Below are 13,600 nucleotides of genomic sequence, written 5' to 3'. Positions count from 1 at the left end.
TGGTGCTGGGAAAACTGGAAAGCCACATGCAAAAGAATGAAACTGGACTACAGTCTCTCCCCCTGTACAAAAATTAACTCAAAATGGATCAAAGATCTAAACATAAGACCTGAAACAATTAAGTACATAGAAGAAGACATAGGTACTCAACTCATGGACCTGGGTTTTAAAGAGCATTTTATGAATTTGACTCCACAGGCAAGAGAAGTGAAGGCAAAAATTAATGAATGGGACTACATCAAACTAAGAAGTTTTTGCTCAGCAAGAGAAACTGATAACAAAATAAACAGAAAGCCAACTAAATGGGAAATGATATTTTCAAACAACAGCTCAGATAAGGGCCTAATATCCAAAATATACAAAGAACTCATAAAACTCAACAACAAACAAACAAACAATCCAATAAAAAAATGGGAAGAGGATATGAATAGACACTTCTCCCAGGAAGAAATACAAATGGCCAACAGATATATGAAAAGATGCTCATCTTCTTTAGCTATTAGAGAAATGCAAATCAAAATGGCAATGAGATACCACCTCACACCTGTTCGATTAGCTGTTATTAGCAAGACAGGTAATAGCAAATGTTGGAGAGGCTGTGGAGAAAAAGGAACCCTCATACACTGTTGGTGGGAATGTAAAGTAGTACAACCATTATGGAAGAAAGTATGGTGGTTCCTCAAAAAACTGAAAATAGAACTACCTTATGACCCAGCAATCCCTCTACTGGGTATATACCCCAAAATCTCAGAAACATTGATACGTAAAGACACATGCAGCCCCATGTTTATTGCAGCATTGTTCACAGTGGCCAGGACATGGAAACAACCAAAAAGCCCATCAATAGATGACTGGATAAAGAAGATGTGGCACATATACACTATGGAATACTACTCAGCCATAAGAAATGATGACATCGGAACATTTACAGCAAAATGGTGGGATCTTGATAACATGATACGAAGCGAAATAAGTAAATCAGAAAAACCAGGAACTGTATTATTCCATACGTAGGTGGGACATAATAGTGAAACTAAGAGACATTGATAAGAGTGTGGTGGTTACGGGGGGGAAGGGGAATGGGAGAGGGAAAGGGGGTGGGGAGGGGCACAAAGAAAACAAGATAGAAGGTGACAGAGGACAATCTGACTTTGGGTGGTGGGTATGCAACATAATTGAACGACAAGATAACCTGGACTTGTTATCTTTGAATATATGTATCCTGATTTATTGATGTCACCCCATTAAAAAAATAAAATTATTATAAAAAAAAAAAAAAAAAGAAAAGCCTCCTGTTCTTCCTCCTATGTTTCTCCTTTACTCTCAGGCTGCTCCCATACTCACAACACTCCTGACTCCACAGCAAGCAATTCTGTGACACCAGATGGTTGTCCCACAATCAAACTCAGTTCAGTTTGATTCTGACACTATCTACCTAGAGAGAGCATCAGATCCCCCGGGTCAAGGCTCGGTCCCACGAGACTGCTTCCACATCACTTCAGGTGCCAGCTGCAAACCCTGTGCTTCTGACCAATATATCTGAGGTTCCCACTACTCACTCCTTGACTTTGATTAATTTGCTAAGTGGCTCACAGAACTTAGGCAAAAGCTTACATTTACCAGCGTATGAAAGAATATGGTAAAGGATACAGATGAATAGCTAGATGAAGAGATTCTTAGGGTGAGGTCTGGGAGGTCTCTAGTACAGAAGTTCAGGTGCATAACCCTCCTGCAAGTGAATGTGTTCACCCACCTGGAAGCTCTCTGAACCCTGTACCATTGGGATTTCATGGAGGCTTCCTCACATATGCATGATCAATTATCAACTCCATTTCTAGTCCCTCTCCCTTCTCTGGAGGATGCGGGGGTGGAGTATGGCTGAAAATTCCAAGTTTCTAATTATGGCTTAGTCTTTCTGGTGACCAGGGTCTAGCCAGGAGTTATCCGGGAGCTCACCTAGATGCTCCTAGTACAGGTACTCTTAGCACTTAGCAAATTATCACAAGGGTTTTAGGAGCTTTGTGCTGGGAACCAGGGGTATATGTCTATATACCTATAAATATATAGATGGATATCTCTCTATATAGAGGTATATATATGTAGATATGTATATAAAGATAGATATGTATAAATTATATAATATATAAGTATATAATTTATAATATATATATATATATATTTCCCTATTATCTCATACTGCTTAACTAGTCCCTCTCCAACCTTTCCCTTTAGTCGTCCCATAATACTTCCAGGTGAAGCTTATCAAAGACCTAATTTGTCCTCTCATTTTATTCTCAAAACTCCTTAGGCTTTCCCATTGCCATTACTAACAAAGTTCAAACTCTCTTGCTAGCTTGTCAAAGCCACTACAACCTGAGCACCATTGGCTCTTGTCCCCTACACAAACACCAGCTAAGCTAGGCCACCTGCACATCCTATTATTCCTGACTCTCATTCTTTGCTGGTACCATTCCTCTCCTTTTTCTGATGGCTGTAAGACAGGATATTTAGATGTTTATCGTACTGATTTTAGAGGGGAAGGGAGAGAGAGAGAGACAGAACATCGATCTGCTCCTGTCTGTGCCTGAGCGGGAACTGGACTGGCAACCCCTGTGCTTGAGGATGATGCTCTAACCCAGGGGTCCCCAAACTACGGCCCGCGGGCCACATGCGGCCCCCTGAGGCCATTTATCCGGCCCCCGCCGCACTTCTGGAAGGGGCACCTCTTTCATTGGTGGTCAGTGAGAGAGCACAGGATGCATCCTGTGTGCTGTATATGGTGGCGCCACAAAGCGCAGCGATGCGGGACGCTCGCGTCAGGGCTCCGGAAGCGCGTCATATCACTTGTTATGGCTAGCATTGACAAATATGGAACCGGACACTGACCATCTCATTAGCCAAAAGTAGGCCCATAGTTCCCATTGAAATACTGGTCAGTTTGTTGATTTAAATTTACCTGTTCTTTATTTTAAATATTGTATTTGTTCCCGTTTTGTTTTTTTACTTTAAAATAAGATATGTGCAGTGTGCATAGGGATTTGTTCATAGTTTTTTTATAGTCCGGCCCTCCAACGGTCTGAGGGACAGTGAACTGGCCCCCTGTCTAAAAAGTTTGGGGACCCTTGCTCTAACCAATCCAGCCAGGGCACATAGGGTATTTAAGACACAAGGATAATTAGCTCAGAATTCAAAAAAGATAAATTTTAGAGACAAAAATAAAAAGTTAATAATACTTCCTGACTCCCAGATTTAAAACGAACTAGAATGAATTGAAATTCTATCAGTCTTTTGCTAAATGTTTAATTAACAAGAAAGCGCTTTCTATCTGTAATTTGAAAATACTATTATACTGGTTATAGTCATACCAATTTAGCTCTCCTTTCAGGTAATAACTGAGGGCAAGAACTTTGCCACGTATAACTTTTTATAGGCCTCATTTTCCATACTGGTATGTAATAGATTCAAAATACATAATTTTTTCTGAACAATTGGATTGATAAAAAAAAATTACACAGGGTTTTTATAATTGGTTTTTCAAAACTAGTTTTCACCATGTTACATTTTTTTTATAGCCTAAGGTATAAGAAGTTATAAAATTTTCATTATTGAATTTCCTTCAGAAAATTCCTTTATCCAAGCACTATCTTTATGTCATTTTCTTTAGAACAATTATCCCATCCATCCATTGTGTGGATTTTCAGTTGCATTCTATATGGCTTTGTCAAAGAAATAGAATCTCTTGACTAATCTCCAAACTGCTGTGCCATCATTTTTATTTTATTTTATTTTATTTTTTTATTTTATTTTATATAATTTTATTTTTTTAATGGGGTGACATCAATAAATCAGGATACATATATTCAAAGATAACAAGTCCAGGTTATCTTGTCGTTCAATTATGTTGCATACCCACCACCCAAAGTCAGATTGTCCTCTGTCACCTTCTATCTTGTTTTCTTTGTGCCCCTCCCCACCCCCTATCCCTCTCCCATTCCCCCCTCCCCCCCGTAACCACCACACTCTTATAAATGTCTCTTAGTTTCACTATTATGTCCCACCTACGTATGGAATAATACAGTTCCTGTTTTTTTCTGATTTACTTATTTCGCTTCGTATCATGTTATCAAGATCCCACCATTTTGCTGTAAATGTTCCGATGTCATCATTTCTTATGGCTGAGTAGTATTCCATAGTGTATATGTGCCACATTTTCTTTATCCAGTCATCTATTGATGGGCTTTTTGGTTGTTTCCATGTCCTGTGTGCCATCATTTTTAAATCAGCCTTCATAAAGGCAGATACTTATAATTACAAATGTTTTTCTGCCTTTGGATCATAGAATATTAATCCACAATTTATAATTAAACTCATATTAATGAATAGTTTCTGCATACACACCAACAGTATCAGAAACAGGCAGCTTCTCAATCACCAGAGATGAAGTCATTGGAGATAATATTCCAGAAATAAGGTTCAAATCAGATGATTTTACACAAAGATGATTTTCAAGTCTCCTTTATCCTATTCACATATTAATAAAAAGTCTCGTACTTGGACTTTCTTGGAATCCCAAGTAAGAATGAATTCTCCTATGAAAGTTTGGAGGTCCAAGTAAGCTAGAGAGAGTTTCAGAAGGAAGTTATACTTAAGCCAACTGTTCAGTTGGCTTCCAGGACCTGGTGGTCCTGGCTGCTATGAAAGGGAGATTCTCTCCCTTGTCCCCAGTGAGCCAGATGCCTCTGCATGGTGACAGCATTTGAAATGCTAAGTCCTTGTTCATTTATATTTGTGGGACCATTAGACTATAAACTGTTTGAGGGAAGAGACTATTCCTCATTTGTCTTGGTGAATTCAGCACACAGTACAGTGCCTGACACATAGTAGGCATTTCTGAACCTTTGTAGAGTTAACGGATAAATAAAATAATAAATAATTTTTAAAAAGGGAAAGGGGTGAGAAGAGGAAAGGAGGAGAAGACAAGAGAAAAAGATCTGACCAGCAACTTGTCTGACAGGATATAAATGTGAACTAACCACTTAGAGAAATTACTAAGTGTCTACCCTGAATCACCGCACACTTCCCACACAATCGGCTCAAGTAAGTCAGTAATTCTGGTAAGTTAAGGGAGAAGGAAAGAGATTGGGGCAGAGTGACAACTACCCCTCTTCCCCATAATTATCATTAAGAGAACGAGGAGGCGGTAGTTATAGACTCAGATTCTAAGGTCAAAATGCCTGGATTTAGTGTTTTGTTTTCTTTATAAAAGTTACAACTGTTGAAAACTTGTTACTTACTTATTCTCATATTTTCTGTCTCCCACTAAAATGTCAGCTTCACAAGGGTAGAAATCTTATCTGCCTTGTTTACTGGGTATCCCCAGCATCCATAGTAAGGGCTAATAAAATATTTGTGAAATGAATGAACAAATAAATAAATTCAAATCTCAATTATACCACTTTTAAGCTGTGTGACCTGAAGTAAATTACTTTCCCTCTCTGGACCTTATATTCTGTCACCTTTATAGAGTTGTGAATTGAATGAAATAACATATGTAAAATGCTGGCACAGTACCTAATACATACAAGAACTAAGAAAATTTAGTTATTGTGCCAAGAGAGAATTTCAATATATTAACAGAATTTTTCCCATGGCTTTTTTTTTTTTTTTTTTTGCCTCTTGACTGCTTTGTGAAGAGCTAGCTCTTGAAAGGGATCGTTGCCTCAAGAGGTAGAAAAAAAAAGGACAGAGGAGTTGATAATTAGCTTTTGGTTTCAAAAGTCATTCGTAAGTTTGATCATGAATTTTAGAGGATACTTTTTTTTTTTTTTTTTTTTTTTTGATTAAATTTAATGCAGTGACATTGATAAATCAGGGTACATATGTTGAGAGAAAATATCTCTAGATTATTTTGACATTTGATTGTGCTGTATATCCCTCCCGCAAAGTTAAATTGTCTTCTGTCACCTTCTATCTGGTTTTCTTTGTGCCCCTCCCCTCCCCTAACCCCTCTCTCCTTCTTCACCCCATCTCCCCTCCCCCAACCCCCCGCCCCTGTTGCCATCACATTCTTGTTCATGTCTCTGAGTCTCATTTTTATGTCCCTTCTATGTATGGATTCACCTCAGTTTTTTTTCTGATTTACTTATTTCACTCCGTATAATAAGAACAAAGCCTTCTTGTTCATTGTGCCTTTCTTTTACTACTTTTCTAGCTAGATAAAAATCCCTGGACTGGCAATTAAAAGAAAATTCAAAGAAAACTTAGATATTATGTGTCCCTCAGTAAAAGCACGTATACCAAAGAAAGATATGGAAACATTCTAAAAGTTTGTGGAAACTGGGAGCCAAAAGCCCCTGGCTTTGCCTCCTTTCCCAGGTAGATGGGCCTGGAACACTTCCCAAACCCAAGGTGAAGTGGGGGCACTGGAAAGAGGGGCTGCCCTCGACCCGATCCCCCTCCACGGTGCCTCGTGCAACATCAAGCAGTCAGACTAAGCTCTGGAGGACCGACACACTGATGGGCAGTAACTGTGTGACTTCTACCAGATACTTCAGACTGCACACTTCCAGGGATGGCAAAATTTGGAGCCAAAATAAAAATGAAATACAATAAAGTGAAGCTTCTTGCATAGTTGAGCTTAATGCAACAGCATGAGGCTAAGGAGATGAGGAGGAGGAAGGTCTTACAATGGGCACGTGCTATGGACGGGAATGCTCAGTGGAGGGAAAAAGGAGCGCGGCGCACAAAGAAGGACAGTCACTCCTATGGTCCCTCGTGACTGGGTGCAAAGGCCACCTCCAACTTTAATTCACCTGCCAGCTGACTAGCCCTGGTCTCTTTTCAATTCAATTTCTTCATCTGTAAATTGGATATTTTAATAGCTCCTAGTCTAATTTGTTTTATGCCACAATGAAATCAGATATACAAGTTAATTATAAAATAGGAACTGCAATATAGATGCCAGGAGTATTTGCTGTTCTTGCTCTTATATAAATAAAGACTTCTATATATGTAAAAGTCTGTTTTGCACATGGGAAAAATTACCTGAGTCACTTTTGTGGACTAATGCTCTAGGAAAACCTGTTCGGTTGCAGGAATTCAACCCTGATCTAGTTCCATCAGGATCCTTTTCACAAATATATACACGAGTGGAAGGAACTATGGAGGCTGTGTAATCAAGTGTGTAGACTGAGCATGGTGGTTCTTAGATCTTTTTTTTTTTTTTTTTTGTATTTTTCTGAAGCTGGAAACGGGGAGAGACAGTCAGACAGACTCCCGCATGTGCCCGACCGGGATCCACCCGGCACGCCCACCAGGGGGCGATGCTCTGCCGCGACCAGAGCCACTCTAGCGCCTGGGGCAGAGGCCAAGGAGCCATCCCCAGCGCCCGGGCCATCTTTGCTCCAATGGAGCCTTGGCTGTGGGAGGGGAAGAGAGAGACAGAGAGGAAGGAGAGGGGGAGGGGTGGAGAAGCAGATGGGCGCTTCTCCTGTGTGCCCTGGCCGGGAATCGAACCCGGGACTTCCGCATGCTAGGCCGACGCTCTACCACTGAGCCATCCGGCCAGGGGCCTTAGATCTTTTTGAGGAAATGAATGAGAAATAAATATTTCTATTTTATGTGTCTATCTCTGACATTGATTTTTATCAGTAGTCAGGTTAGCTAGATATTAATGCTGGTGACTTTATTTTTTTCAGAAGCAGACCCTAGGAAAAGCCTCTTACCATTTAAGGTCACTTGAAGTCAATTTTGCACATTTGTTGCGAGATGGTCTTGTTTATAAACATTTCTGCTTTTATGGAAATCTCTGAGTTTACCTCAGAATCAAGACAAGAACTGTGCACTGAGTCAGACCCAGGTAAATAAATACTGCTTTCTGTCCTCCCCTGTTTTCTCACAATCACGTTCTCTGTCACCAATGACAGAAGCCATTCTTCATTGACAGGCTGCTGGGAAATGCAAGACAGTCACTGCCTTTGAGTGAAGAGGACAGCTTCTCTTGGGCTAGAGGTTTGCTCATTGGGTACTATGGCAACATTCTGAATGAAGGATATGATTAGTATGCAAATCCTCATCACTGCTGTTATAAGAAAGTTAGATTTCAGCACATTAAAGGGCTATTTTGCAATTACACTGAACATATTTATGTTTACCACATTTTCTTGTCTCAATTTTAAATTAAGCAGACCCATTTTTAATTTGAAGTCTGCTTGTGTTGAACAATTTAGGAATAGATAATGACTCCCTTTACATTTAGGTGCTCTTAAAAAGGTATGTGTGTGTGTGTGTGTGTGTGTGTGTTCCATCTTTAGCTACTTTAAAGCAGAAAAATGCAACAATTTGTAAGCAGAAAAGACAGTTTCTATTTTTGTGCTGCTGTATCAGCTCTTCCTCTCTTTCTAGGATGTTCTGTATCTTTGCGGCGAGGGGGGGGGGCTAAAGAATATTTTTCAAGTAGCTCCTTACTAATTACACAAATTCAAGTGGACTTCACAAAGTACAAATGAGAACAAGGACTGAAACCATAACCAGAAAGCTGGCTTTCTGCTCGGTGAGATCATCTAATAATATAACTCTATGGAACAAGACTGTCACGCAGCCCTTCCCCGAAGGTGCAGCTCCGTCTCCTTCCAGGTGATACTGGGGACTCACGCTTCCGTCAGTGGAGAGCAGGGGCCGGGTAAAATCTCTGCGCCCTGCCAGTTGGGAGAGTTGGCAGTTTTAGATTGTGTTTGGGCTGAAATACAATCCATTCTCATATTTAGGAAGAGATTTGCCTCAAACCATGTAGTGGTCCCTCCCTGGTTGGAACCCAAAGCACCTTATTTACCCCACTGGGTAGGCAATTAATTAATCACGTGTTGTATTAGATTTTTTTTCTAGTTTCGTGTTTATCGTGACTTGATTCTTTTACCGTTCAGTGTTTCCTATGTGCACATATTGCGTCTCCCTCATCCATCTCTCACTACCTTAGCATGGGCCTGGTCTAAAGCAGGTAAGGATACATTGATCTGCTTCGTTAACACTTGGCTTAGATGTTGGGCAGGAAAGAAGAATCTCCATGACAACCGCCTACCTGTGAGCATGCTTTCATTCACCACACAGCTGCCATCAATCAGAACAGCATCACAGGGCAATGAAAACTTTCCTGGAAGAATAAGGACATCTCCAGGAACCAAAAGACGGGATTCCAGCTCCTGCATACCTACACAACAGCAGAGTTGTCATGGCTAGCTGAACTTTCCTGTTTTTATTTAAAATTAAAGGGACTGAAAACTCTTGTCAACCTCTTGGTAAGAACTACCTCGCACAAATTTCCAGGATTAGGGAATTAATTCCTGGGCCATAGCAAAGGATTAGCTCAGCAACAAGCCCCCACCTTGATCCCAGTACCGGGGACAGTGCTCTGCCCACAGAGGCACCAAGGACACTGGTCAGCAGAAGACTGCCCCTTTGCTGCTGCTTGCTCTCTTTGGCTGAGGCCCTGACCCCATGTGGCACACTCTGTCTTTTGATTGAGACCTAACGCAAACCTTCCAGACAGCTTCTGCTGCCCTGGGGTACAGCTCCTCATTGCTCACAGGGAGCCATGGCCCCTTCCCACACCCTGGGGTGAAGCCAAGAGCAAATGCCAGTGTCCAGCCCACCATCTACAAGCCTCACTCGGGCTTGAGTTCTGGATAGCAGATCAAAATGCACGCAGGGTTTATTTGGAATGGTTAGTTAGGGAAACCAAAAAACCATAAAAAGGCATACCCAGTAACATTCAGATGAGTGAACTATGGAGAGCAGAGGAAATTTGAAGTAACCCACAGTTTGGGTGAGAATGGTTTTATCAGGGCTGGAATGAGGATGAGCTAGGCCAGGTACCTAGGCTACAAAATTCAACAAGGTTTGCACCCTTGGGGTTCCTACAGGTGCAGGTCAGCATTTGCATGATGTACTTTTGCCTTCTTAAATCTGGCATCTCAGATGGCTTGTTTGCCTCACCTTAGCCCCAGTGCTGGGTTCAATCAGAAAAGCCTCTTTTTCGTCAACTAATAATAATAAAAGAGACTGATTCCACCCTGAAATGTGAGGACGCTAAAGACGGCAGAACACATATCACTTACCTTTGTCTTTTACGATGATTTTAACCTGGACTTTGTTGTGAGCCTCCACGAGGTTGTGAAGCTTAACTGATTGCTACCAAATGAAAGTCAATGTTTAAATATTAGTCCATAACATGAAAACGACATGATTTCAATACAGTAAATGTCAAGGCTGCTGTCATAGCCGAACTGATTCTGAGCAAAGATTCAAGTTCAAATTTTGAGGATCCTGTTTCCCTGCCCCAAACCCCTATTTGCAGAAGCAAATATGCTCATTAAAGAGACTTTGCTTGTGGTGGAAGGAGAGAATGCGGTGTGCAGATGGTCTTTTATTGAGCTGTTCAGTCGAAGCCTGTATGGTTTTGTGAACTAATGTTATCCCAATAAATACAATTATTAAAAACAACCAAATATGCTAATTATTTCAATGCTTTTTCAATCCCAGGGCAAATAATGCACAGCCATTGCTCCAAGGACCGACACGAAAGCACAGAGGCTTCCTTTCTGGAGGATGTGTGGTTAGGTAGGGGGAAAATGAGATCACAAACAGGTCTCTCCCCTCTCTGTGCCTCTGTCTGGCCTGTAAAACAACAAAGATGAATGCGGTTTGCAAATGACTTTCTGTAGTAACAGTCTGTGAGTACTTGGGTTGTGTTTTGATTGTATGTGGAACAGTCATCCCCTCCCTTAGGAACAGTAGATAATTCTGCAGAGTGAGTCAAACTGCTCTGTTAGAATCCTGATGCTGCTATTTATTAGTTGCTTAGCTTATTTAATTCCTCTTTCTTCAACTGAAAGTGGAGATAACCATATCTACTTTTTTAGCATTGCTTTAGTTAATTCTTATCTTAATTATCTCTTTGAATAGTTCTGACTACTATGGTAAGAGCTCGAAGTATGTTGATGAATAAGAAGTTGTTAGAAAACAGTTGTCTGAGTACAGCAGCTGGAAGGTTTTGCTTGAGGTGGAATTCATTGAGCTATGACCCTGTGCAAAGCTGAGGAAATGGAATCAGCCTGTAGAAGTGGAGGCAGCTTTTCTTAGGAAAACTCAGACGACATGAAGGCAGAGGTAAGAGGGCTATGTTGTCCACATAGTTCTCCACACAGACAGTAGGCGGCACCATCAGCTGGAGGGAGTGGGATGTGGCTCCAAGAGCATCCCTCTGCATGGATATCAATTACTTGGATACCTCTAAATAGAAGAGGTCCGAATACTGTCAACAGTACTTTAACACAGCTTAAGCTAATTCAAATATAAACCTTTTTCTTTTAGAGCAAATTATCTTTATCTGTTCTGTGGATGATTTTTAACATTACAAATGTTACCAGACTAAGACAAGCATTACACACAATTATGCAACTTTCCTCTTGAGAGAAAATAATGAATTCTGTGTTAATATTTATATAGAACAATTTATTAATCACTTCAGTTTTTCATTAAAAGCTAAACTTCAATTATTTGGACAATTGAGTAGAAGAAGTAATATTACTGTTTAGCACATATTCATTGCCCTAACTTGACTTCCTGAAGCTTGCCTGTTGAGGTATCCATTTAAATGATGGGTAACAGTGGTAAAGTCATGTCATGAGTGGTTTGGTGGTAAGAAACTGGATTCCATCAGAATTCCTGAGCTGCAGGTCAGGCTTACCCACTAACCAGCTACATATATCATATATCAGAAATTTTATCTTATAAATTTGTTGTTCTGTAAACAAATGACATTGAACTAGATCACTTTCAAGTTGCCTTCAAGCTCTAAAATGGCATTGTACTGATTTATTTTGTTTATCAGAAATTTATTCAAAACCTCCATGGCTTCATAGAAGAAATCCCAGGTATATAAATGACTCAAATTGTTTTTCTTTTTAACAGTTTAGAACATTATGCAACTACTTTGTGCCAGGTACTGCTGTAGACACTTGGAATATACTGCTTGATTTCTTTCTTACGTTTAAAGTAAAAGTAACCCTATGATGAAAATGTGATTATCTCCAGTGTGTATACTACAAAAACAAAACAAAACAAAAACCCAAGGAAACAGAAATTCAAAAATGTTAACTTGCCCACAATAATTTACTTATTAAGTATTAAGATCGGCAATCAAACCCAGTTCATCTGACTCTAAAATTGATGAATATTATCTAAAGTGCTTGAAAACAGCTCCTTTTCCTTTAATAAGATAAACATTCTTTGTGATAATTTTTTTAGGTTTTCTTGCTTAGCAAATTCTTTTAGTCAATGCTATGATTACTTCAACCTAGCTTAAAAGGATCATTTAAAAGTGATGAAGTATGAGTTAAGAATGCTTGACTGTAATTCTCCAAACTCATTATGACATAAAGCTGGATTTGTGTACCAGACATACCATTCTTTGTAACCGGCCATGCTTCCATGACTTTGCTCAAGCTATCCCAGAATGTTCACCTCAGTTTCCTGCCAGCAAACTCTTTCTAATCCTTCACATAGAGCCCTGCTCAAATGTCACCTCCACTCCCTAAGTCCCTAACATCCCCAGGAAGAATTAATTGTTCTGCTCTCTGTGTTCCCACCTGTATTAGGTACTGATCATATTCCATTGAAATTAACCTGTTTTATTGTCAGGCCTCCCCTGCAAGTCAGGTGGTTCAAAGAAGAGACCATGTATTCACCTACGTATCCCCTGAAGTTCATCACATAGTAAGCCCTCGGCAAATACTAATTTAATAGAACTGAATTATTCAAGTTCCCCAGCAACACCGGAATAGGATAATATAAGCATCCTCTTTGAGCTAATGTACTCAGAAACTCTACAAACACAGGTTTCTATGGCAACCAACCAGCTAGGAGAAAGCAAGTTCTGTGATGCTTGCCATGATTTTGAAGTTCGTTGCCTGATTTTCATTAGGCCCCCTCTGGTTTTCTGGTCCCTGTTCAGTGGGACCAGGATCGGTTTCCAAGACTAATTTGCACAGTGTTATTATTCGGCATCTGTTGCTGTGCGCCATTGTGTTTGCTGTGTGGCTGGATTTCCTCCAGAGATGAGAAATGAGGACATTAACAGGTGTCTCTTGAGCCCAGCTCAGTCATGAATGAATCTCTATGGGCCAGATACTCTCAGCGCTTTTTCTAGCAGCCACCATGGAGCCAGCAATGGAGTATGCAATACAGTTCAACGGAAATACAGTTGCATGCCAAGGTTTACACGCAAACCTGCACCAAACTTGTTAGGAAGGGACTGTGACAGGCAGAGGTAGATTAAGGTTGGTTGAGGCCCTGGGTGCAGAAGGAAATATTGGGCCCCTTAAAAAAAAGAGAGAGACAGGGAAAATAAAAATACATGTTAACCATATTTTTAAATAAAAAATATTGTGTATTAATGTTAAAATTGCATATATGACACCAAACTTGGTGTCATTAGAAAAAATTGTAAAGCTGGGGTTTTGCACGGCCCTTCAGAAGTTGGGGCCCAGGGCGCATGCCCAGTGCACCAGCCGTTAACTCCGCCTCTGGTGACAGGGTGTGTGTT

The 13,600-nt window shown here is 40.4% G+C and overlaps 1 protein-coding gene across 4 annotated transcripts in view; it reads right to left on the bottom strand.

Annotated features, from left to right (window-relative positions):
• ATP13A5 (ATPase 13A5) overlaps positions 1–13,600 on the bottom strand; it is a 137,556-nt gene that overhangs the window by 84,395 nt on the left and 39,561 nt on the right. For 3 of the 4 annotated variants that reach the window (XM_066347555.1, XM_066347558.1, XM_066347557.1), the window contains 2 exons: positions 10,113–10,185; positions 9,077–9,205 (listed from right to left, as the gene is read on the bottom strand). In XM_066347555.1, coding sequence (XP_066203652.1) covers positions 9,077–9,205; positions 10,113–10,185 — 202 coding nt within the window. The remainder of the gene's footprint in view (positions 1–9,076; positions 9,206–10,112; positions 10,186–13,600) is intronic. The other variant, XM_066347556.1, reaches the window with a different exon arrangement.

Source organism: Saccopteryx leptura, chromosome 8 (genome assembly GCF_036850995.1).
Source record: "Saccopteryx leptura isolate mSacLep1 chromosome 8, mSacLep1_pri_phased_curated, whole genome shotgun sequence".
NCBI lineage: Eukaryota > Metazoa > Chordata > Mammalia > Chiroptera > Emballonuridae > Saccopteryx > Saccopteryx leptura.
Note: the sequence above shows the minus strand (reverse complement) of the source record. Positions and strands in the feature narration are given on the sequence as shown.